Source organism: Meleagris gallopavo, chromosome 8, assembly GCF_905368555.1.
Source record: "Meleagris gallopavo chromosome 8, MGAL_WU_HG_1.1, whole genome shotgun sequence".
Taxonomy (NCBI): Eukaryota; Metazoa; Chordata; class Aves; order Galliformes; family Phasianidae; genus Meleagris; species Meleagris gallopavo.
Window position 1 is genome coordinate 21,292,607 of NC_139411.1, and position 26,301 is coordinate 21,318,907.

The following is a 26,301-nucleotide window of genomic DNA, read 5'->3' on the forward strand; positions in this document are numbered from 1 at the left end:
CTATAAGAGCACCCAGCATATTCACAGAAATTTCCATGGCTGAAAAGCTGCTTTTGTTTTTTCTAACAAAACCAGAGTGGCTATTTCCAGAAAGGCTGGAAACTGTCCTCAACTGAGCACCCAGACTCAAAAGTCTCAAATTTAAATGCCCAACCTACAGGCTCTTATTCCCTCGTAAGAACTCTACCCAGCATCAAGCAAAATAAATAATGTATGTGTTGCTCATTATTCTATAGGTAATGCATGATCTCCAAAAGATTGTTCTCCAAGAAAATGTTCTCAAGGTCTCAGCCTTTACAGTAGCAGGTCTCTGCTGGCAGTTTCAAGAATGTAATCCAACAGAAAACAAAAAACATCATTCAAAAAGTAAGCATCAAGTAAGCTCCTCCGTGTTGTACTGCTTCCAGAGCCATATTCCAAACCACATATATATATTATATATAAGGGTGTTTTTACCTGTTTCATATACTGCTTCAGATACCGAAGTAAAGTGGTCTTCCACTGTATATTGTGCCAGCTGGAGCGTGTCCAGTCCACGAACAGAATCATTTCCTCTCGTCCAGTAAAACATGACATCGTTGATATTGTACCCCCCTGTAATGGTATAGAAGGCAACGTTTTTTTATTTTACACAATAATTAATTTATGCAGAGCAGTTACGGCTCAGCTGTTTCTTATTCATCTGCCTGAAAGTACAATGAGACATAAACAACACGACTTTCAGCAGAATGTTAATGCTTGTTTGCAATAAAAGTCCCATAGACTGAACATGGACAAATTCTTACCATTTAAAAGCTGTCTTTTTTCGAGACAATCCTTTTTATATCTTTTATTGTAGCATAGATGACATAAACTAACAAAAGAGATTAGTACCACGTGGCATTTAAAAAGCAAAAGCTATGAAGCTTTAAGGATTTTAGGAACCACAACAATGCCAGCATTTGACAAAAAGTTGAGCATGCCCTTTGAGGCATCCCAGGATGCTTTCTTGGTCACTACAGTGTATTCAGTCTTCCCATCAGTAGAAATGAAGGGCTGAAGACCCACATTCCAGAGCTGCAGTCCAATCTGGGCTTGGGTCATTACTTGGGATGGATCTTGGCTCGGGAGCTCAGCCCCTTTCCAAGGACACCAGCCTAGGTGCTGAAGTTGTCAATATGCATCACAATTATTGCTAAAATACCTCTGTAGCTTTTTCCCATTATATTAAAAGGCAGGCAATTTTCAGACTAGTGTATATGATTAATTCAAGATTATGTTAATGTAATTTACATGTTAACAGGGAGCATTTGAACAACTTTTCCTTTAGCTTTCTTAGATCAGCTAAGCTTATGGGACAGAACCACAAGCAGATGATTATTTTTAGGCTCCAGTCAATTGTAAGTAAATTACACTCAGAGACAATGCAATACGTTGCACAAGGGTACGTACTGCTAAAAGAACAAAGCTCTAGAATCACAGAAATAAAAAAGAGCATTTTTATACTTTTAATATAATGGCGTTGGCTCTTGCAATGTCAAGAAAGTACTGGCTTCTTATAGCCATTTTATGTGGGAAAAACAGGGAGTTGAGAAACTTCACTTCAAGGAAACACTATGCTGGTTACCAGTTAAACAAGTAAGTGATAACAAGTGTATCTCCAGATGGACGTTCTTTTGCTCGTTCCAAACTATCTTCATCAATTGAATAATTAGGAGGTTTTTGTCATCCTACACGTGATAATACCTTCGATTCCAAAACTCTATTCGTGAAGAGATTCCTGAGTCTTCCCAAAAGTCAGTAAAATTAAACAGCACAGTGCTCCACAGTGCAATGTTATACTTTATTCAGGCAATTAATACTTGACCAACTATAAAATTTTTAAGAGGTGTATATAGACAAGAACCTTAAACTATGTTATTTTACAAATAATCTCTTTTTTTAACACTACATTGAGTTTTCTTTCTCACTAATTCCTCAAGCCCAAAATGTCTCATTCCTGTGCTTTGTTGACATGGTGTGAACAGCTACCTTCAACAGGGTTAACCACAGAAATAGTAAATTTGGGATTAAATATTCATAATGCCTAATACAAATGAGTTTCTTTACCATTCTGTTGCTAATTTTAATTTCTCTTGATTGTCAAGCACAAGCTGAGTGCCTTCACATGGCTCTTCACTGCATAAATGCTAAAGGATGAGATGAAAAAGGAAATAAAATTTCAGAGATGGGCCCACAAATGAATATGTATACGAATTGGCCTGTGCAGGTGGATAAAGGGAGGAAAAAAGCCCCCAGCCCAGAATGAATGACTGCTGGTGTTACCTCCCACAGGCCGTGAACACAAACACTCCCGAAGCACTAACTGGTGCTCCACAACATTCTGAAGCACTGCAAAAATGGGAAAAAGCTATAGAAATTTTGGGCTCTTAAGTGCCTCACTGTGTAGAAAGTATAACATAATGTGTGCTATTACCTATTAATAATGAAAGAGTATGTTGTAAAGACCACTAGAGGCATTTTATTGTGTAAAACCACAATATCATGGCACGTTTACCTTTACATCAGTGTTTAACATCTAACACACCTCGTTTCAGCTGAAATACTTGCTACATATTTTATATTTTATTTATTAGTGTTTGTATAGATGTGTATTTACACTTGCATTCACTATTCTTAACTTCATATAATGGTATTTGCAAGTAGTGACGATGTCATAATTTGCCTATTAATTGATGTAGCTTATCTCATGAGGAAGTAAGCACCATTTCCAGTGTATCTGTAAGAAAACATTACAGTGTACTGAAGAAAAAGGTTGACTAAAGATATACTCTTTCTGCACTCACTCTCCTCAAAACTAAATACAAATGTCATGGGAGCTTTTGTGATGACATTGCCAAGTTTCCCCTTTGGACAGCAGATGCTTGTGAGCTTTGAAAAAGCAGATGGAATCATTCAGAACGATGTTTATTTTTAATTATATGGGGAATCCTTCTTTTTTTTATTTTTTATTTTTTATAAATCATATCTCTTTTAAAGCTCTATGTTCTGGTGTGACATATATTTCATTCTGGAACTGAATATTATATGACTCATTAAGCAACGTGTTTAATATAAAGCCATATATTGTGACTTACCAATATGTTCTTCCAAAGGAAAACAAATTGGAGATGAAAACAAATTCTTACTGGAATCACTGTTAAACAGATCTTATCCCCATAAAACTGCTGATTCCAAAGGGACTGCTGTGTGAGGAAAGTTTGGGGGCTGATTCCCTTTGATTCGTAAGCCATCTTATAATTGGTCATTACCAACACAAATGATGAACACTCACACAGTTCTGAAATGCTAAACAATAAAACTCAACAAGTACTTAAAAACTTTCCAAAAGAACATTTTGAATATGTATTAATAAATATTTGACTTTTTTTTCCCATCTTGTAGAACACCTTTTAGGTGTCACTCTGCATTATCCCATGCAAACAAACAAACAAACAACATTTTGATACTGTCTTAACAACTGAATCAACTTTAAACATACACAATGGGTATCTGCAAACCAACCATGACTAGAAAGCATTTCAATGAAAAAAATAGGTGGACATTCAGTGTTTTTTTAGTATTGGTCCTTCCACTTATGACATTTTTTTCCCCACAGCACTGTCACAGAGAGAATTAAAATAAGTCACAGAAGGATCTCTATATTTCCCCTCTCAGAACAGAACTCTCTATGCAATTACTCTTTTTCAATACGAAGATAGTAAATTAATGAAATATGAACCCTATGCCTTAAAAATAAGTCTTATCCTAATTTCTTTCTTTCAGGTAAAAAAAGAAATATCGCAATATCTGAAAGTGAGAAAAGAGGCAAAAATGATTTAAAAACATATTTTCTCGGCAGTGCTGAAAAATACCTGCTCAAAGAACCCCCCCTAGAGACCGACAGAATAACTGCAGCAAGTCCTGCAGAACAGACCTTGGGGCATTTCCCATGGTTTTATTTAACGTTACTATTTCAGTACTCCCACGCTATTTTCAGTGAAGCTTCACAAGTTTATCTGGGTGTGAAAATACTATTTTAATTCTATTTTAATTATTTCACATGTGTTGTCACTTGGCTTTTATGAATACTCCAGCCTCAGCCTCTTCAGTAATACTTAACAGCCAGCAGTCTACGGAAATGATCACTCACAAATATTTCTCTAGTGACATACAAATACTAAGAACAACTCATCTTACAGCTTTCCAGTTGCAAGGTACACGTCTGCTTATCCATTGGGTATTTGGTCAGGTCCATGCTGCATGCAACAGTTGTGGTAATCCTTGAAAAACAGAGTAGCACTGATTATTATGGGGATAAAACTTCATTAGTCATTGTAGCTTCCTTTCCTCTCTGATCATTCAACAACAAAACAACTGCAATGGCAGAGGGGCAATTCCTGTGTTTGGTCTGCACAAAAGCAAAAGGATCTATCTAGGTATGAAAATGAGACCTGGTATTAAATTTAAGAATTTAATTATATCAATCAACCATATCATGTACTTGTAAAACTATAAAACCATGCATATTCTACTTCTACAAATAGAAAAGCTTTTAAAGCATAAAACCATGCTAACCTGAAAAGCTTGAAGTGTAACCAGAAGCCAAACACAAAGGCAGGTACATGGTATATACATACCGTATAGCATACAAGACTGTTCCGTTAGGGTATATTCTTATCAGACGATTCTCAACAGTGATATCATGAAGAAAAGACTTTTTTGAATCAACTATGAAAGTATCTGGGACCCAGAGCATTTCCACAAGCCGACCATCTAAACTTAAACTCTTGTTGCCATCAAAGCAAAGCCTCTCATCAGTCCACCGCTGCCTCAGAAATATGGTTGCTGTGTAATCCTGAAATACAATATATAAAAATGTATTAAAAAATTATTATATCAGTGTGTATATATGCATATATCAGTGTGTATATATATATATATATATATATATCACTTAGAACAAATCACATTATTCCATTTTACTAAAGTGCACAGAACCAGCTGCTGAGACTCTCATATATATGTATAATAGATATTCTGAGACTCTCTGTATCCCAATCCTAAATGCTGGCACTTGGATAGCAGTAGTACGGGCCCTCATACGGCCACATTTTCCAGCACCTGAAGTGATGTTGTTGTCATTAAGAAATATTATCTCGAGTAGATTTTGTTCTTAAGGTCATTGAAATTTCACAGTTAATGTTGAGGACCTCAGCGTAGGGCCATAAATCAGCTGAAGTCATCAGAGTTTTGACAGCAGATAATCTGTCTCCGTAAATCTTTAAATCTTACAATGATTTATTTAACTAAGTGGTTGCAAACAGCATTTTGTTCACATAAACCATTAAATAATGCATTTTTAAGAAAACTGTGGGAAAAAGTTGTATCAGTTCACATTCATAATGGCAAAAGAATGAAGTGTAATAGGAAGTTATGGAAATATATTAAAGATATCATCACCTCTTAGCTGAATATATCTTTTTAACAAGAGCAGTGAAACAGCAGAGCCAAATCTATAGTGACCTTGAAGATTGCTCTCAGGACAACTCACCTGCAATCTGAGTATGCCTTGTAGTCTAACATCAAAACCACACTATTTCTTAACATGTTTTTAATCAACTTTTGATGTTATGGTGTATTTTAATCACCATGATAAGTCAATCTTTAGTTCAGACCTTACATCTCCTTTTCTAAATACCTGGGAATACTTGCCAAGTACAAAAGGAATTCTCAGATTCCAACTATCTAGAAGTCTGAGTAATTTAATGGTAAGAGGTATTACTATCCACATATCCCTATTTTCCAATATTGAATATCTGAATAACGAGTTTTGTCTTTTGTTTCTATGTAGCAAGAGCAGATCTTTAATTAGAAAAGTATACTCCATTTTATAGTTTGTTCAAAAAGAACTGATACAAATCTAACAAAACAGCTGGAATAAATTAACGTGCGACAGTAAAAGAAAAAATATTATGATTGTTTCTAAACAAAAAGAAAAGGAGTGGCTTCAGAGTCACATGCAAATATATCTAATTCTCTGAATCACAGAATCGTAGAGGTTGGAAGGGACCTCCAGAGATCATCGAGTCCAACTCCCTGCCAAAGCAGGTTCCCTATCCCAGGTCGCACAGGTAGGTGTCCCAACGGGGCATCTTGAATATCTCCAGAGAAGGAGACTCCACAACCTCCCTGGGCAGCCCATTCCAGTGCTCCGTCACCCTCACCGTAAAGAAGTTCTTGCACACATTTGTGCAGAACTTCCTATGCTGCAGTTTCTGGCCATTCCCCCTTGTCCTGTCTCCACACGCTGCTGAAAACAATCTGGCCTTACCACTCTGCAGTGTGTAGGGATTTAGACTTTTCATTTGGAAAACAAATACTGCTCTATATGCCTTTAATTAAGATTAATACTCAGTAGCACATTTCTGTTTATATCTACAAGTGATGTGATTTCCATCTGTACAGATTTTAGTCTAGAAATCTTGTCCTTTGCAATTCAGTACTGACTATAGTGCTATAATCTCACATCTACAGTGAAGAATTAAATTATTTCTCCTACCAATCAAGAGGAAAAACCTCAGTCACATTGCCAGTAAACGTAAACACAAGACATTAGCTTACCAACAGACAGAAAGATTACAAAAGCTACAATACCATATTTATTTCTGATATGGTATCAATGCTTGCAATATCCAGACTCATTCCAACAGACACAGGACCATCTGCAAGAAAAAGAAAGTATTACTCAAATTTAGACTAGAAAAGAATTTCATTGATCGCACTGCCAAAATATAGTATTACTAGGCTAACATTACCATGGTTTTAACAAATATGTTATATTTCTTAGGGTGGATTTGTATGATTTTTTTCTCCTCAGAAAGAAAAGTAGAGGGGAAAGTGCTGCAGAGCAAGGTGTGGAAGGCACAATCCCCACGGTACATCACACCCTGCTGCTCCAAGGTGCAGAACAGTGGAAAGAATTCCTCCAGTTGCAACATCTGGTCCGCCAGATGTTGGCAAACAAAGGAGATGCTCCTGGCAATGTCACATGCTTAATACGCAGATGGGGTATCTGAGTGACTTTATTTACTGCCTGCTTAAGAACACATCGTCTATATTGTTTCTCTGAATTTCAACATCTTGCTTTTGACCACTGGCAGTTAGCTTGTGACACATACTTGCATTTATGAGGAAAGCAAGTCAGCCAAATGTTGATTCAGTGTGATTAAACACCAGGTAGCAGCCGTGATGTTATTATGATGTTAGTACACTCAGGCTCTCATTTCCTTACGAAGGTACTTCAGAGTGCCAGAAGATTACCAGTTGTGCATTTTAAAATGCAGTTGTGCAGAACTTTCATGGAAACATGGCATCAGACCTGGCTGAATACGTGCAGAACTAACAGAGTAGATACAAAAAGAAATCCCTAATAAATACGTGCATTTTTCCAAGTAATTTGAAAAGAAGAGAAAGCAACACATAGACATGAAGGAACAGTTTAGATACAATCTATGGAGCTGATAGTGCCCATACATCACAGGCATGCTGCCGAAACCGCCTGCAGGCCACATGCAATGCATTATGTAATTAACTCTTGCATGACCCCAGATAACATAGAGATCAGGAAGATGAGACAGACACACTATCCCATCGAGCGACACATCTGCGTGCTTATAATTTCTTTCAGAATTATTTCCACTTGTAAAGCAAGTGTTGAAGTATAAATCTCTGGGACAGCTTCCGAATCACAGAAATCTGGCACTCCTGGAAGAATCCATAAATGCTTCGCTCTGGACTCAGCTGAAAGTTAAAATATAAAGATCAAGCTTAATAAACGATTGCAGGCTTGCAGCAGCCCCTGATGGTAATCTCTCTATTTATTATATAGCACAAACTGTAGTTAGAGATGAGAAGAAGCTATTCATCAACTGAAAGATTACGGAGGTTAACTTCAGAACAAAATTAGTTGACTGAGAAGTTCCCAGATCACTGACAGATTGCTGTTCTGTTTTCTTCCATTGTCTTCTGTTTCTGACACTTTAAGAATACCTTTACACTCCATTCCTCCTCTTAACAGAGTACAACAGCAATTGAGTCAATTGATATTTATGCTTACCATTGTACTCTACCATCAGAGGTAAAATATTTTTAATACAGCATTTAAAATAGTACAGTTATTACAGATACACTGTGTCAGACCGTCAGAAGTGGTGGGGTTTAAAAAATAAGTGTGATTTGTAAACTTTTTCCTACCTTTTTTGTTTGCTTATTACCTTACAGATTCCCATATGACCACATCAAAGCATAATATTGCCAATTGTCACAAACAGTTGGGACAGGGAGCTCATCATGCAAGGTTATGCTAAATGACAGTCCTCTCTGAGAACAGTATAGCATAAAGCTATCTGTGAGATGTGACTAGAAATAAGAAGACTGTCCTGTTATCACACTTTATGTTAATGGTAAGAACACTAATTTATTCTTGCCTTGTTTAAGGCAATGCAGATTAGTGAAAATGTTCATTAGCAACATTTCAGTATCAATGCTACTGTGAAATGTCTGAGAAGAAAGCTGACTTCTGAGAAAGATTACTGAAAATAAATTCTTTTTTCTATTTCCAGTTTCACTGAAACAGGAATTCATCTCTCTCTCCTTTCTTTCACATTGCGGAAGTGTTGGGTGACTCCCATAAGCAGATCTGTAGCTTAGGACAGAATGCACTTAAGCTCAGACTGATCGTTCTAGCAACAAATTGCCTTGCAGTTCAAGTGCTAAGTAAGAACAAAACTGACCTGCTCTCCTAGCCCTGCCAGTCTCCACTGTCCAAATGCTGTGCATTCAGCCTGCCTAGAGCCAAGATTTCACGAAGACTCATCAGAAAATGACATCCCCTCAGATATTTTAATATTTTAAGGAGATATTTGCCACAAGTCAAACTAATACAACTGCATAGCCAACAGTAGTATAGCTTTCAATATAATTCATTTGATGGAAGACAACTAGCATCGGTTCCAGAAGAGCCGTAAGCAATTCCCTCAGGAGATTCTATTTTTCTGGGTCAGTAGGGAATGAGGGATATACTAGAAGGCCATGAGCATCGTAATCCTCTTCCTAGTTTTTAAAGTCTCTTCAACAGACTGTAGGGTGGGAGGAAGAAATATGGTAGCGGGATTGCTTTTGGCTAGATGTGGTTGTGGGCTCCCCCATTTGTATTTCTGATCCTGGGAATTATCAAAAAAAAATCTCTTAAGAGGTGATACCATAAGGTAAAGGACAAAAATTCCCATGAAGGTGAGCTATAACTTTGTCATGTCACAGTTAAGGCATATAAAGCAATAATTTGTGGAAACAAGGCCAATGAGCTTCACACTCCTTCATAGATTGAGATGCTAAAGCATGTGTGCTTCCCTATGTAGCACATCAGCAGTGAAGGAACTAACAACCAGACACTGAATGAAAGCTCAATCACTAATTCCAATTTCAGGAGTAGAGTCTGAACCAAATGATCAATAGAGAAAAACAACTAAAGCATCATGATTGAGTATAACCCAGAAAAGGTTTCATAAAGCAAAGGAAAACTTCTTCAAACATCTTCCAGACTGGGAGGATAGTAGGATGCTAGCAACATGTGAAGGATGAGCTGTGCTTCAAGGAAACTATGGAAGGGACCTCTATCAACATTAGATGCTGAGAACAGTTGTGCTTTAAAAGTTAATTAAATTGGAACAATATTTATAGTTAAAAAGATATTGGTTTGGTCTATTTGGGGGGGGGGGGCTGGTTTGTTTTTACTGGATTTTTATGGTTGGTTGGGTTTTTTTGTGAGGATAATATAATTTACGGCACCTTACTAAATAAGTAAAGCAATAACAACAGTTAGAATGACTCTCCTCATAATTATCTATCAGGGTTTCCTCTGAACTTCCACTGAAAGCTCTCCTGTTGACAACTTCAAAAACAGGGCAGTAAACTAGATGAGGTAGTCAGTTCCTACACTTCCATATGTTTGGCAGAATTGTATGTGTAACAACAACTTCAGAAGAAAACTACAGATCAGAGGAAATCTGAAGTCATATTTTGTCATTAGCAAATTGAGTCTGAAAGATTAAGAGTAATCTGGCAAACATATGCAAAATGGTCAGTCTTGTTATAGAATCAAATTTCAAAATCTAAATTTCAGTAGAAGTTAAAAATGTATGTTATGCACTGAGACCATTACTTAATGCACTTTACAGATATTAACAGTAATCCCACATGGGAAAGCAGACAGAAGAGTGGCAGATGCACAATGAAGAGTCAGCAGCTTACTTTGAATTTATTTTTGTTCCACTGCAGTGATCACGATCTGTTAAAAGTTTGTAACAACAAAGCAAACCACCAAGTCATTTATGTTTTGCAACTCCAAGGACCTACTACTGAAATCAGTCAACAACATAAAGAATAGCTAGTGCTGAGCCACTAGTGCATAAATTCAGTTCAAGAAAACTTAAAACAATGTTGGTATTCAGAAATTTCTTAACAGGAATGGCTATTTGAAAGAATACCTCAAAGCTGCAGTAATACTGAGTTAAAAATATTATGGGACTTCTAGATAAAGCAATACATTACACTTGGATTTTGTCAGTGTATTTAACTTCCTACCACAAGACATCTTTCTTGACAAATGTATGTTATATGAAATGACTGGGCAGATGAAAACAGGCCTTCTGACAGATTTCAATTGTGATAGTTAATATGAAGACATCAGAAGATAGACCCATTTCTAGCAGGAATAAGGTTCAATTCTATTTGTTTGCATCAATGATCTTTAGACAGTGATGCATCTTTGCAAGTACAGTTTATGGACATCATAAAAATTAATGGGAATAGTAACATTAGCAGCTTAAGTTGTTTGTAAAAAAAAAAAGTATTAAATACAGCCAAGTGTAAGCAATTAATATGAGGACAAATAATGCAGGCAGTATGGATAGGACAGGAAACTCTCTTGGCAAGCAGCGCCTTTGAGAAGGATTTATTGGCCGTCACAGATAATCATTTCAACATGAGCATTCAGTATTATACTTTGGGAAAAGTACCATTCCAACAGGGAGCAATACATAGACATAAGTTACCTTACAATCCAGACCGTACTGGCAAGGCTGTTATTAGATTGCTGGGATGAGATTTGTTTCCCACATTTAAAAAAAAAATGTGTAAACAGTATAAAGAGTTCAATAGAGAGAGACAGAAATATTCCAGGAGAAGAAAAACTCTGGAACTGTAATATAAGAGTTTATAATATGAATATTAAGGAATAGCATTTACTGAGCTCCTCCAAGAGGAGACAGTAAGCACACAGAGAAGGTACCCAGTGACACAGTATTATGTTTGCTAATAAAGTTCCCAGTTTGTGTACGATGAAAACAACCTGAAACTTCATATTAGCTGATTTTTCTCTAATTGAAATTAAGCAATGCTCATCATTCAAAGTCTCTAGAATTCAGCATTTTAGTTGGGAATGGGGGTGAAATCTGTCCTGCAGCAAGCTGGGCTTGACAGGGGTAGTCTCACAGTCTTATTTCTATGGGAAAGGAAGGAAAATCTACATTACTGTCCATATGCTGAAGGCTTAAGGATTCAGCAGGAGTTGGGTTTTTTTTCCCCCATTATACAAGTAGCCACATGTATACTCTGGGCTTTTTGCCTTTCACTGAAGGATTAGACATGGCTACATCTGTAAACAGGCTCCAGCGGGGAAAAGCTAATTGGTACATAAAATAATATTTACTTGACAATTATCTGGTATTAATTTCTTATGTGCCCTGTGAGCTTGTCTCACCAAATCAGAACTTCTCAGACATGCTTAACATCCCAACATCTCCTGATATCTTCAGGGGTAAACAGCAAACTTCTGAGGACCAAATTGCCCTCATCTAATTAAACTAGAACTTAATATAAACAACGTTTAGGAAAGATATGGTGCCCAGACTTACACGTAAGGTTGGACCAGAAGACTTAATTGGCTTTCTTGAATTTAAACCTTGAGATCCGGAAAAGTATTGCTCATTAAAAAGCAATGGAAAATGATCTTATAAATGTGGTTTAGAGTAACTGATTTAAGGATGGCACTTCTCTGTACCACTTGAAAGTAGCTTCCATATTCAAACACACTTAGCTGTGACCTTTTCCTAGTCTCTCTCTTTTTAATTAGAATACTTAAATTATCACTTTCAATCACAGAACAAAATCTATTTGTATAAAGTTATTTACAAGATTTTATGCATCCCTTAACAACTCCATGAACCTGATCCAAGGCTCACTGAAGTCAGCAGGAATTCCTCATTAATTCAGAGAGGTTTGGCACAGCACCTAAGTTAAAAGATCATTCTACACAGTTTCAGCAGAAATTTTAAAATCTGCTTGTCTGGGTGCGATTAATCACTGGGGTTATGTAGCACATTTAAGGAAAATAACTGCGCATTTTTAAATCCCTTATGTTAGCTTTTCTAAGGAAGATCTCCATATCTATCTAGAAGACTGTGATGGATATTACACTGAGAGGCACTATCTACTAATACTAGTATAAAAATATTCCATATTGCAGCCCAAAGAACAGCTAAAATCATTCTTCATTAGGTAGTGTTTCTAACCTATTAATAGAACTTCCCAAGCCTATTTGCTTAGATTCTCTAGGACTTGCTTGATGAAACAGCTCAAATTGGAGCATTAAAATGCTATAGTTAAGAAAATGAAACAGTAATATTCAAATGACAGAAAAGATAGGTAACAAGCCCAGTTACTCTCACACTATGTGAGAGTACCACTGTAATTTGGCAACTGGAACGTGCCACCCTGCACAGACAAATGTAACTATTCAGTCAATTTTGCATGTCTACGCATCCTTGAGGTACTAAGCCTGGCTTTATCTAATCTAATGTTAGGTACCCTAGTAAGATGCTAGAGATGGGAACAGCAGTGTCTGGTTGGCATAATTGGCAGTGCTTTGGTAGCAAGGTTCTGCAGGGGTGACATGCGTGGGAGGAAACAGCAAGATTAATCCAGAAATCTAGAAAAATCTAGAAAACCTATTCATTCTAATCCATGCAAGAGGAGACAATTTAATGTCATGCATAGTCATCAAATTCTAAGGAAAAATATCTTCATCTCCTCATTAACTTGGGTAAATTTTCAGGAATATGCAAATACCAGCACGAGAACTAAGCATGAGCATAAACATAAGAACTATAAGCTGCAGTAATACTTCCTTGACAAGTAAAGATTCCTTTTCCCTAAAGCCAAAAGAAACAGAAATTTAAAATCTTCATTTTTTATCATTTGTTTATGCTTAATGGACATTTTATTAACTAAAAACTCATCTTACTAGATATTAAGGAGTTCAGTAGCACTCATTTTGTAAGAATATGATTATATTTTGGCAGCATCACATCAGAATTCTCCCATTCCCTGCCTGAAGAAAAATTTCAAGGATAAGTATCTTTGAAATTACTATGAAGTACATTACATTGAAAATCAAGCCAACCTCTCACTCTCTTACCCTTGATAAAAATCACATTTCAGTGTTCCATTTGGCAGTTCATGGTTGAGAGGCAGCTGAACATGAGATAGAATTTTTCCCAAGTGGCCAGGAAAGCCAATGGCACACTGGCTATCAGAAAGTGTGACCAGTAGGATCAGGGAAGTTATTTTTTGTACTTGGCATGGGTGAGGCCACACCTCAAGTGCTGCATTCAGTTTTGAGCCCCTCTCTACAAGACATTAAGGCACTGGAGCATGTTTAAAAGAAGAACAAAGCTGGTGAAGATCTGGAGCCCAAATCTTATGAGGAGCAGTTGAGGGAACTGGGACTATTTTGTATGGAAAAAAAGGAGGCTCAGGGAGACCTTACTGCTCTCTACAACTCCCTTCAAAGGAGCATGTTGAGATGGGGTGCCTCTTCTCCTGGGCAAGAGCAATAAGAAAATAGGTGATGGCCTCAAGATGCACCAGTGGAGGGTCGAAGTTGGATATTAAGAAAAACATCTCCAGAAGAATGGTCAAGTATAGGAACAGACTGCCCAGGGAAGTAGAATCATCATCATCCCTGAAGGTCTTCAAGAAAAGGGTGACTGTGGTACTTAGGGACATGGTTTAGTGTGCATTGTGGTAATGGGTCAATGGCTGCCCTACACAGTCTTCAGGATTTTTTCCAACATTATGGATTACACAACTCCATGATTACAACCAGCTAGCATTAAGCTGAAAATGCTGTAGATGCAAACAAATACCACGATCCAGTTTCATGTCTCTTCACGCATATTTATGAGTGTGTATTTGTCACGCAAATAAATAGACCATATTTCTGCACATTTCTGAAAGGGAAGGAATCTTGGACACAAAAAGAGAGACAAGCATCTTGAGAAGACTGTCTTCAAGCTGTCACCCGCATATATATCTTCCCATTCCACGGGAATACTTTCATGCACTTTAGACAACAAATGCAGACTTTAGGGTTAATGTTCATATACACTCTGTTCATTTTCCTAGAAATACGACTTCCCTCCCCATAGTAAATCAGTACTGATATACTGATGCAATTGGACAGGCTGTTTCAACAGTTACTGCCAAACAATCTTGAAAAAAGCTGCACAAAATTGGGATCAATCTGGGTCATCCTAACCTAAATTATTTTTATGAAATCATCATTTTTTGTGAAACCACAAACTCTGCATTTACATCTGCCAACAGTAAAATGTATTTCTCAGCATGTGAACCCATTCTTTCAGTAGTAGAGCGATTGTACAACCATCAGATTTTGTGACACAAGAGTTTGCATGCCTGAGCTGTGGCCAGAAGCAGTTCTGACAACTTCTGCGAGAGCTTGACTGGCTCTGCATATGCCAGGCTTGGGCTGTGTTTGAGCTCCTGTGGGAGTTCCAAGGGAACTGAGAAAGTTCCTGGCATCCCTCTGAAAAAAAACCCAGGCAGAAAAAGAGCTACAGATTTACTGCCTTACAACAGCTGAGAAAGAATTCTGTTAGTGTTAAAAAATCATATCTCAAATGTGCTATAGTGGTGGTTAACTAGGATAACAGGGTTTTGTATTGCAATTCTGTTTGCATTCTGCTAAAGCATATCCATAACAGCAGTGCCAATGCATCTATATTACCACCCTGAAGTAATGAATGTAATAACTAAGTTCAGTGATCACTAATATATTTCTCACTGTGCAACACCTCAAATGAGAAGGTATTCATTTAGTTGTCATTATTACTTTTATCTTGTTAATAATTTCATGATTATGAAATATCTAAAAGCAGCTGTATCAGCAGTTGAGGCAATTACGATAAAATAAACAAAATCTCTCCCAAATCCAAAATATGGGTTTCCTCTTAATATTTTATGGAGTTGATTCAAAAACTATCCTTGACAATTGCCCTTAGTGCACAGGCTGATAGTCTAACCAGGTGTTTGGGTGGCAAGAGGTAACAGCATGGTCTGAAAATCACTTTTAAATGGAATATAAAGGCATATAAAAAGCCTTAACTTGAAGCCCTTAACATTTCTGAATTTCTAATTTAATAACTGCCCAGCATTCATTGTGTACGTTTATTTTCTGACAGACGTGAAGCTGAGCATCTTTCTAATGTGCAAACTACTTTCTGTTTCAGAGTTCTGCAGTTAGTCCAGGCAGAAACCTATGACCACAAAGCCTGCAACTCTTCATCAGTATTTCTGATGCATTCAATAGCCAGAATCAGGCAAGGAAGGTTCACTAAGACTTCAGGTGTGCAAAGACAATTGTACTGGATATCAATAATATCAGACTTTGTGCTGGAGATAACACAGGTCTTCCAACCTGGTGACTATGGCTTTCCAACACAAGGAACTCACATTTTCAATTAATTTACCCCTGCAGTTCTGGAATGAACCCATTAAATGATCTTTAAGACCCAAGACAATTCTCTTGTGCACATAATAAATGCATGTGGTACGTAGTGTGGAATAAGATTTACCTGTGCTTTTGTGAGCAACATGATATGTAGCACTTATTAACAGTAGAAAATTTTAAAGATATTTAGGAAATTATGATAAATTACATTTTTAAATAAGTGAGGTTCTATAGATGCCTCACTGAGGAAACACAAACATCAATAACTAAGATTCCTACAGAGCTGGAAGTTTTGTCTGTGAATGCCTGGAATACATACACTTTGGGCCACAAAAACTATTACACTATATTCTACTCTAGATACGGGCATCAAATATAATCTGATGAGTCACTATCAAGCAGCAGCACAGAGGAAAACATTTGCTCTCATCACTGATTTTCAGGCATGAGTTTCATGACAGTCAGAGCTTTGTACTTACTGTCAAAAAATGGACGTAGATATTTGTTGTATCCTTTTATTATATTTTGTATGGTTGGGGGAAGAATTTCACCTTTTCCTTCAGCGTCAGAAATCTGCACTGACCTAAAAGAAAAAGAAAGGAAGTGAGGATGTTTTTAAAAACTATCATCAGTTATAAAAAAGATTATGTTCCAGACCAATACTGTATTAGGGTCAAGGTTACTGATGATTACTGCAGATCATAACACTCATAAAATGTCTGCATTTCACAGCACTGCAGAAAAAGCCATTCTAGAAAATACCAGATTTGACAAACTGTGTTAATCCCTTATTTGCAAAAGACACTGCTTTTCTATCTTAAAACCTAGCACTTCTTTGTATCTCACCTGAGAAAATGGCTCAGTCTTCCTTAATGCTTTCTCTGTAAATAGGGCACTAATCTAGGAATGTGGGTGGGGTGTTGATTGTCTACTGCAGTACTTAAAATTAAGCTTCTTTTTACATAATGAAATACATTCAATTTAGCTCCTGGAGGGAGACAGAAACCAGCCTCAGAGATTAGTGCATAAAAACACTTTTAAAAGCCTGCTTTTACAGCAACATTTTTAAATAGGTTACAGAAATAACCCTGTTGGGCAGAATCAGTAAGGAATAAGAATACACACCACTCCTGTGTTCAAAAGCAGCTACAAATAAAACAATCATCAGCTAACACAGAGAAGTAAATACAAAACTCACCTCTGCATTAAGGCCTCTACTGTAGCTTTACACAGAGGCTGAGAACAAGCAAATGCAGTGGGAAGCCACACACCTGGGGAAGCCTACCTGGCTGTGGGCAGAGGCTCTCTGACAGAGAGCAGCCATCTGTAAATTCATCAGAAGAATGTTCTACAAGGGATGGGGGCTCATCCTCCCCCCAGCCTAGCTCTGCCTCTTAACTCTTCTTAGCAATATAGGAGCACAAGTAACCCAGCCCTGTGAAGAAAGAGCTAGGCTTTACGGAAAAGAGTGTAAGTGCAAAGCCATGGCTGGGTGAGCACCCACTTGTGAGCTTTTTTGCTTCTGCCTTGTTATTGCTCAGTTTCCTCTTCCTAATCCCCTCAGAACTGCTCTTAGAATCTCTACTTGCTCTGTTTAGCTATATTTCTGGACCACCCATAGCCTTTCACAATGCATTCCTTTGACTGCAATATTACTATGTTTTCCAGCAAGTTTAAGCAATTCTGTCAGAAAAGAGTGGATTTCATCCAACTGCAACATAACACAACAGAAAGCACAGCAAAGACAACAGAGCAGTGAAGTCCAAGGCTGCAGCAAGCTCAACTGCAACAGCCCCGGACACAGAAATAAAGAAGCTACTTATCTTCAGAAGGCCTAAGGTACATATAGATCTCCAGCAAAACATCCTTGTCTCCACTGCCAACCCTTAAATAAGGTCTGGGAAGAATGGATCATGGCTCCACCCCTTCTGGTCACTCAGATTCATTGCATGCACCTGAGCTCCCATAGGTTGGCCCTGCCTTCCCACCAGGTGCTCAATAACTGCTTCAAGCCATCACTTAGTTTTTCCACTACAAGCAGTAATCCAGTCTTTCACAATAACATTATAAAGTTACAGAATCACAGAATGTTTGGGTTGAAAGGGACCTCAAAGACTGTCCAATTCAAACTTCCAAACCACATGCAGAGGTGCCAGCCACTACATCAGGCACTAGATCAGGGCTCAGAGCCCCTATCCAATCTGGCCTTTAACACTCCGAAGGATGTTCACCCACAATCTTTATGAGCAGCCTGCACCAGTACTTCGCTATCTTCTCTGAGAAAAAAATTCCCCATGACATCTAAATCTCCCCTTCTTCAGTTCAAAACCATTTCCCCTTGTCCAATAGCTATCTACCCATGTAAAAACTTTATTTCCTTCCTGTTTATAATCTCCCTTTAAATATTGGAAGGCCATAATGAGGTCTCCCTGGATCCTTCTCTTTTTCAGGCTGAACAAGCTCAGCTCCCTCAGCCTGTCTCCATAGCAGAGGTGCTCCAACCCTCTGATAATCTTCGTGGCCTTCCTTTGGACCCGTTTCAACAGCTCCAATGCTGACGGTCACAGGCCTATTCACAGTATTCCAGATGGAGCCTCAGGAGGGCAAATCAGAGAGGGACAACCTCCTCCCTCCCCCTGCTGCCACTCTATTGTTGCAGCTCAGGATACCACTGGCCTTCCAGGATGCAAGAGCACACTGCTGGCTCACATCCAGCTTTTCGTCCACTAGGACCCCCAAGTCATTCTCGGCAGAGTTGCTCTCAAGTTCTTCTCCTCCCTGTCTGCACACATATCTGGGATTGCTTCAACTGAAATACCACACCTTGCACTTTGCATTGTTGAACATCATTAGTCCGCTCTTTACATGAGTCCGCTCTTCAAGTTTGCCAAGGTCCCTTTGGATGGTATCCCCTCTTCCTTATGCCATATCAACTGCACCGCTCAGCTCAGTGTCATCAGCAAACTTACTAAGGGTGTACTCAATCCCACAATCTATGTAATTGATAAAGATGTCAAAGCATACTAGGCCCAAAACAGATCCCTGGGGTCCACTATTCCCCAGCCTCCACCAACGCAGAGCCATTTACCACAACCCTCTGGCTGTGATCACCCAACCAATTCATTATCCACCAAATAGTCCAGCCTTTGAACCCATATCTCTCTGATTTAGAGTTAAGTATGTGGTATAGGACCACATAAAAGGCCTATGACACCATATTAAAATAGTTTTCTAAACACTAAGATGGTATCATTGAATGCACGTGACCGAAATCATGGTTTGAGACACAGTGTCTACTGTTAACCCTTTAGTGCTGTTATTACTATCTAATTTTTTTTCTGTTTACCAGACCCAACTGCCACATATGAAACTAGTTTGACTTAGGGAGCTCATCTATTTTTTACTTCTCTTCTTTTGGACCAGGCTTTTATTTCTTTATTGATAAAAGACTGGTAATTTCTCAGGGTTTACTTAAGGGTAGAGTTAAGTAATAAGGACTGCTTCTTCTTAAGCTCTTTTTTGTCTTAAAGAAAGTCACATTGAGTTCAAGTGTGCATATAAATAAGAATGTCAGTTTTATATTGTACAGAATTATGGGAATTAGAAATGCATTTGAATTTAATTCATTTCTTAAATACTCTACTTGTAACAGACTTTCCTGCTTTTGCAATTTACATTTAATTTCAGTGAAGTGCTCAATGAGCTGCATGAGTTTAATTTCACAATTTTACTGGATTGCTCCTGCATAATTCTCACATATTGTGAAACCATAAAGAAAAACTTGCCCTTTTTCACCTCAAGTGTATAATTTTGTTCTGCAGATCAGCATGTGGTCATAGAGTGGTCTGGTGTGTTGCCCTCATGAACACCTATCTGCAGAAATAGATCTTGAATATTTGACATTATTTAGGCTGGCAAGTACTTTCCTTAGACCACTTGTTTTATCTCCCAAGACAATTCTTTATTTCCTTTATCAACATATGATGTGTAGCCTCATGTTTTTCTCTTCTGCTGATTTTATGGTTAAGAATTAACTTTTAGCCAAAGAAAGGCTGTTGGGAAGTAACTGATGCACTGAACGAACAGAGCTTAATTTATTGCACAATATTTTGCCATACAATCATTTAGAAATCCTATGCAAGAGAAACCTGCTGTCTCTCCAACTTGAGCACAGTGCATTGCTAGATCCCGCTCGGGTAACTACCAGCACACTCAGAAGCAAACTGTCAGTATTGAAAGGCAAAGAACCTATAGATGTTACATGTGTTAAGTGCTTTAGCTTATCTACATTTCAGCACAGGATGTCCTGATTCCTCTCAAGTGCTCTTCAGAGCCCATGCCCTTAGTCATCACTAAGCAAGCGAGTTTACACCTGTCTGTAAGAAAAAAAAAAATATCTATTACATGGTCTTGTGCCCTTGTGCAGGGATTGCAAAGGATAACAGTAAAATCTGAGGCTGTTTCTTCTTATACCTATACATCTTCTCATCAGTGCATCCGAGCTTCCCTTTTATCCAGTATTTTTTTTTTTTTTAAATCTTACTATGTGTTTTATTTTTTCTGTTTTCTTAATGTATTTAAAATACACTGGCACACATTTAATTGCCTTGAAATGGCTATTCCAGCCACAGAGGAGAATATGCTTTTATAGAAAAAAAACTTAAACATATACACATAATTTGACAAACATTCCAAGCTTTCTGTTCTCAGGGTCCTGTTATCAAGGTATAACAAATATATTAAACTCTCTGGGCTCAGGGGCCCATGACGGCATCTATAAAAGTTGAACTATAATGATTTAATTTCCTTTACTATTCTTATGGCTCAGAAAATGTAATATTTTACAAACTGGGCTACGCCTGGAAGGTACAATTGCTTGTTACTTAAGAGACAGTCAACCTAGTGACTTACTGGAACTGGGTAACTAAAGGGGAGGGAGGCGAAAGGGAGCATCTGCCCTAATCAGCAGTACATATCACTGCTTAAAACAAAAGTACATTCTAGACACATGTGCAGGAATGTTCTTCCTGGCTATTTCTCATCAAGATTTATGTATCATGAAAGAGGCAGAAACACCTCAGAACTGAGAGAAGGGAAAAGCAAAATGCCAAATACAGTCTGAGCAAGCCTTTGAAACGCACCCCTCAGGAAAAGCTGGGCCAAAAACTTCTTTGAGGCAATCCACTGACAGGCGAAGGGTTTGCAGACGCAAACAAAGGTGTTGCTTTTTGTTTCACACTTGACATATTCAGGGATATTGGCTTTTGCGTTGTCTTCACAGATAAACAGCAGCAGGATCACAGACATCACTGCTAATTTCTCCACTTCATAGCATTCTGTGCATTCCATGGCTCTTGGTTAATTGGCAGCGTTGAAACAGTGGCATTGTATTACCACTTCCCAGGTATAGGAACAAATACTTAAATAATGCAAGTGGTCTTTAAGTTAGACAGAACATCAACACCCCAGAAAGTCTTCAGAATGCAACCCTATAATCTTGGGCTAGCATCCTTATTTTGAAACATCTCTCTTGAAATGAATGGGAGCTGCTCTTGGGATCAAATCCTGTCTTTAAGCTGTTTCTTGATAGTGATTAAAATTGTGAGCTCTATTGATTACTTTGATAAATTTGCCATACATTTATTCATCTCTAATTTATTAATAAAAATATGTCTGGAAAAATGACAACCCACACAATCCACTGGCTACAGATTTTCTGTATGCACATCTACAACATAACTTCATATTGAAAGTGAAAATAAGAAGCATTATTCAGCGAGTTGTTACTCAAGACACTTCAGAAATATTTGTAGTTAGAAGGGACCTCAAAATTTCCCCAGTTCCAACCCCTGCCATAGGCTGCTTGCCACCCACCAGATCAGGGTCCAGCACCCCATCCAACCCGGCCTTGAGAACCTCCAGGGATGGGGCACAACTTCTCTCAACAATTTGTACCAGTGCCTCACTGAACTCTGAGTAAAGAATTTCTTCCTGACATCTAACCCAAAATTCCCCTCTTTTAATTTAAAGCCATTCCCCCTTGTCCTATCACTGTTAGACTGCATAAATGTTGATCTCTTTGCAACTTTACTAGTGCAAAGCCATGATTATTACCTATAGTGTGTAGCAAGTCACAGCTGACAAGGTAAAATTGCATTTTTCTGGGCAACAATGTCTGCATAGCCCTGCAGAAGGCAAACGAGGGAGAGGACTTACACTCCCCTTAGGAGAGTGCTACTTGCCCTCACTAAGTGAGGCTTTATCTAAAAATGTGTTTGCACACCAACTTGAAAGTAAAGCTCAGGCAGAACCTTATCATGAGGTATTTACTAGGAGGATAAACAGGCAAGGCATTTCTACAAAGAGAATTGGCTAAGCAGGTTTTAAATATATTTCAGGTAGTTAAAGATGGTGGTTGCAATGTTGTTTAACCTGCCCATGCTTGCATTGTCTTAAAGTTGCTTATAAAATATGTTTCTTCCAAAAGACGACATTTTTTTCATTTTTTAAAGTGCTCCATTTCTGTCTTATGGGTTTTTTTTTTTTTTTTTTGCCATGGCAACTGCACTGTTAGCAGGATTATTTGTACGAGAAAGGGATCAGTTGCACCTTCCAGCCTAACACAATTCAGCTTTCCTTAAGAATTCACAATTTCATCTACAAAGCATAGTACACATTTCAACCAGGCAATTTTTAAGGCACTTTTCTTTAGCAATGAGTGCACAAAGATGACTTTGCTACCTCAAGCTTATAGCACAGGGAGGTGCGCTCTATGCCTCTGCCCTCGGGCAGGGTACAGTGCTTCAGGAGAGGACCATGCACCCCTCTGAATTTGCCAGTGTCTAATATGATATTCACACTCTCTACACAGTAGTCTTTCATTTGTAGGACCGTTTGCTTAAGTTCATTTTTTTTCCCCCCCATTGGTGTTCTCAGCGAAAAAGATCTAAATCGGGGTGAAGAGGATTCATGGGGGAACTCAGTCCTGCATTTTTGTTATTAATGTCCAGGCTAGTTAATGTTTGAAAGAGGGAAGGTTCAGCTATCAAGTAGATTTGGCTTCATCTTGATTGGTTAGCTTTTTAGCTCTAAGCTGACTGATGTTATAGGTTGAGGAAATAATAATTTTCAGTAAATATTTCTTACCTACACAGCACCAAAAGAAAAAATGCTCTTAAGCTGCAGCATTTCAGACTGCACATTGTCAGATCCAGCTTCAAAAGTTCTTGCAGCTCCTAGAAGGGAAGGGAAAAGATGCAGTGTTAATGTTTTACAGTTCATATTTGCATTCTAAATATCCAAATTTCACAAGGTTTTCAACACAAACAGGATGAGTTGTACCTTGAGCAGCTGCTGTTAGAAACATATTAGTAAATGTCTACAAGAACTAAAACTCAAAGTTAAATCTAAGCTGAACATCATGTTGTTTTATTAATTTGCCAGCAGAAATCGCATTCCAATGTATAAGAATTCTTTCATTTTTACATTTATCCTTTCAATATTTGGAAGAGTAATTGTTTTGAAAAACAGCTGCAGACATATGCAGGAAAATCATAAGCACCTTGAGTTTTGCCAGTGCTGTTTCCAATTGTGAGTGAGTGCATCCCTGGCACATCAGTGTACTCTTCAACATGAAATACCAAACCATCCATTTTGGAACTCAGAGCTGTTTTGGAGCAACAACTCTGGTCCATGTACAGTACAATACTTATGATGCACATTATGGTAACTTGTAGTTAATGAGGAAACATTGTTGCAGCAGATAAATTAAAATGATACATTTTTATCTCTAGCTACATAAAAAAAAAATCTGTTAACTGTACATAAATATCCACATTCATCAAAATGTATGGCAGAGGCAAGATGCTTTCTTCTGAATGGAATTTCTTTGCTCTTGTCAGTATGATTCACAACCATAATGGTTATTTGAAAGTAATCTGTCAGCTCTATAATCCATTTCTGGATGAAAATAGTATCAATCAAAATGCTTTAATGCAGTCATTCCACAGATCTGAAATTCACTGGCTGTGCAAAGTTTTACTATATTTCATCGAAGCACAGAAACGTTATTTGAAAGATTTGCCTGAAAACTAAATGAAAAAAAACACAAACATCAGACAGAATCAGCAAGAGAATTGTTAAATGTTAAATACGAATGAAATATCTCTTAGATTTTAAGAAGGGAAAATCAAATTACACTATTTTCAGTGTCAAGAATGAGTTTTGCTAATAATACCACTAAGATTTTGTTGAAGCTTTGTTTTACTCTCCTTCAGCTGGCCAACACAAAATGCTACCTCCCTTCTTTTGCCCTTAAGAAACCTTTGGCTTAGCTCATAGTTCAAGCAAAAGCAGCACTACTGGTATTTGCTAGAATTAACACCATTTGAATAGCATCTGACTTGCAACAGTGGTAAGTGGCAAAATAAGTTGCTACTGTCTGCAAGAGCAGAGGAAAGCCACTTGAATGGCTTTTTAAATACACAAAAATATTCAACATCTTGGATATTGAAGCATACACCAGCCTGGTAAATATTAATGTCAAAATAAATCGTCAGCTCTTACACTGACTTCCACAGAAAATCATGCATGGGGCATTATGTGAGCCTGTAATAGCCCAGCTGAGCAGATGGTGTTGTCAGAACACTGCTCTCCAAACGCTGATTCTCTAACAGCCCTGCTTCGTGTCGCAGTATCTCTGCTGTGGAGCTCATTCTGGATGGTTACTTTCTAGATTTGCTATCTTTATCTCACAGGACAATATACCAAAAATAAGAATGATCTTTCTAGTTTCCCAGAAAAGCTCTTAATGACTTCATAAAGCCTCTTTTATATTTAGCTTTTGAATTGCTACTACGAGCCCCTAATATGGTTAAGATCCTTTAAAAGCAGATTAAGAAAACCTATGGATATTTCTGTACTCATTTTAGTTTTTACAGTGCTGCAGATCAAACGACTGAGTTAATTACTCATGTTTCTAAAGCAACTAGCTTGCCTTCAGATCCATTCCAACTTAGCAATTGTATTGAGGGAGGTGCATTTTATTCAGTCTCTAACACATGGAAGGTCAAACTCATTTTGCAGTAGGAGGATTAGTTCTGTGTGCTGGAGAAGGGAGAACGGAGAACTAGGAGGAAGAAGAGGGTAGGGTCTCACTGCTGCATAAGACATACTAACAGAGAGATCTAATTAGCACGTTGACTGGCACCCAGCACTACCAAGGGACACTGCCAGCAAGCCAAGGAATACAACTGGGCAGTACTGAGCTCTTAAGCACCTTCACATACAACAATTAAGCTCAGTGTATGCATCACTGCTGCAGTTGCACACATTTATGCGTGCACACAGTCTAGTTTTTAAAGGTCTTACTGAGCTGTTTTGTTCCACTTGTACTTGTCTTATTGCAAGCTTGTGCATCTGGATTTCTTCTGTCATACATTTATACTTTCAGCAGGATTTTTTCCTGTGTATGTGAGCCTTATTAATTATTGGTATTTAAAGCTACTTCAGCAGGAGCCTTGTTTTCCTCTTTCCTATAGACTGGAAAAATATACATAACCTGTTATTTGTATGGACTATCAAGCCATTTGGTTTTACCAGACATCACACACAATCCAGGTTATTGTGCACATACTGACACACCTTTGTGTACTGAAGATTCCAGGAAGTAATTGAGGTGAAGGTAGTAAGTAGCTGCTCTCAGTTCCTATATAATGAAGCAACAGTGATTTCTGCTTCGACTCAGATCAGATTAAGACTGTAAAATAGTATCCAATGTTTTTGGCATTTCTCCTGAGAATTGGGTGTTTATCTCAACATGAAAGTGGATTACTTGAGTTTCACAAACCTGAGAATGAAACAAGCTGAGGCAGTGAGGTGGCAGAGGAAGTGGCAGTATCTTAAAATTTCACTGGAAGTTAATTTTGTGAAGATGAATCAAAGCATGAAATGTCTTTTATACTGCAGTATCTTATCCACAAGCTGAAGTGTGGAAGAGACTAAAAATTACTAAAGGCACTTTGTCATATGGTAAGGGCCATATGCCTGAATTCCCATGGTTGCTGTTGCAGGCATCTAAAATCATAGAAGTACCTAAAAGTGTTAGTAGTGTTTTTATAGATAGCATAAACTGAATTATCGTTCCTGTTGCTTTGCTGCACCCAAACATTCGAATGACAGCCTCTTGGAAGCACTTGGCTGAGGGATTCAACCCCAGTGCCAAAGGCAGCCAGCTCCTTGCCCTGGTCTGCCTTCTGCCCACCACAACTGCATCACAGCCAGTGCATCTGAACGCTTTCTATTCTGTCTTCTGGTTGTTAGAGCAGAATGAATTAATTGTAGGGAAAACAATGGAAAGCTGAAAATGATAAAGGTGCAGTGGGAGGAAGGGAGTTAAATGCATGGGGGCAATC

At 38.0% G+C, this 26,301-nt stretch overlaps 1 protein-coding gene across 1 annotated transcript in view; it reads right to left on the reverse strand.

Annotated features, from left to right (window-relative positions):
• LOC100544139 (gamma-aminobutyric acid receptor subunit pi-like) overlaps positions 1-23,120 on the reverse strand; it is a 37,776-nt gene extending 14,656 nt beyond the window's left edge. The window contains exons 1-6 of the mRNA XM_010714585.4: positions 23,036-23,120; positions 16,369-16,472; positions 6,676-6,743; positions 4,659-4,876; positions 4,219-4,301; positions 457-594 (exon numbers count right to left, since the gene is read on the reverse strand). Of these exons, the coding sequence (XP_010712887.1) occupies positions 457-594; positions 4,219-4,301; positions 4,659-4,876; positions 6,676-6,743; positions 16,369-16,472; positions 23,036-23,091 (667 nt within the window). The 5' untranslated portion in view covers positions 23,092-23,120. The remainder of the gene's footprint in view (positions 1-456; positions 595-4,218; positions 4,302-4,658; positions 4,877-6,675; positions 6,744-16,368; positions 16,473-23,035) is intronic.
• Between the last annotated feature and the right edge of the window lie 3,181 nt (positions 23,121-26,301).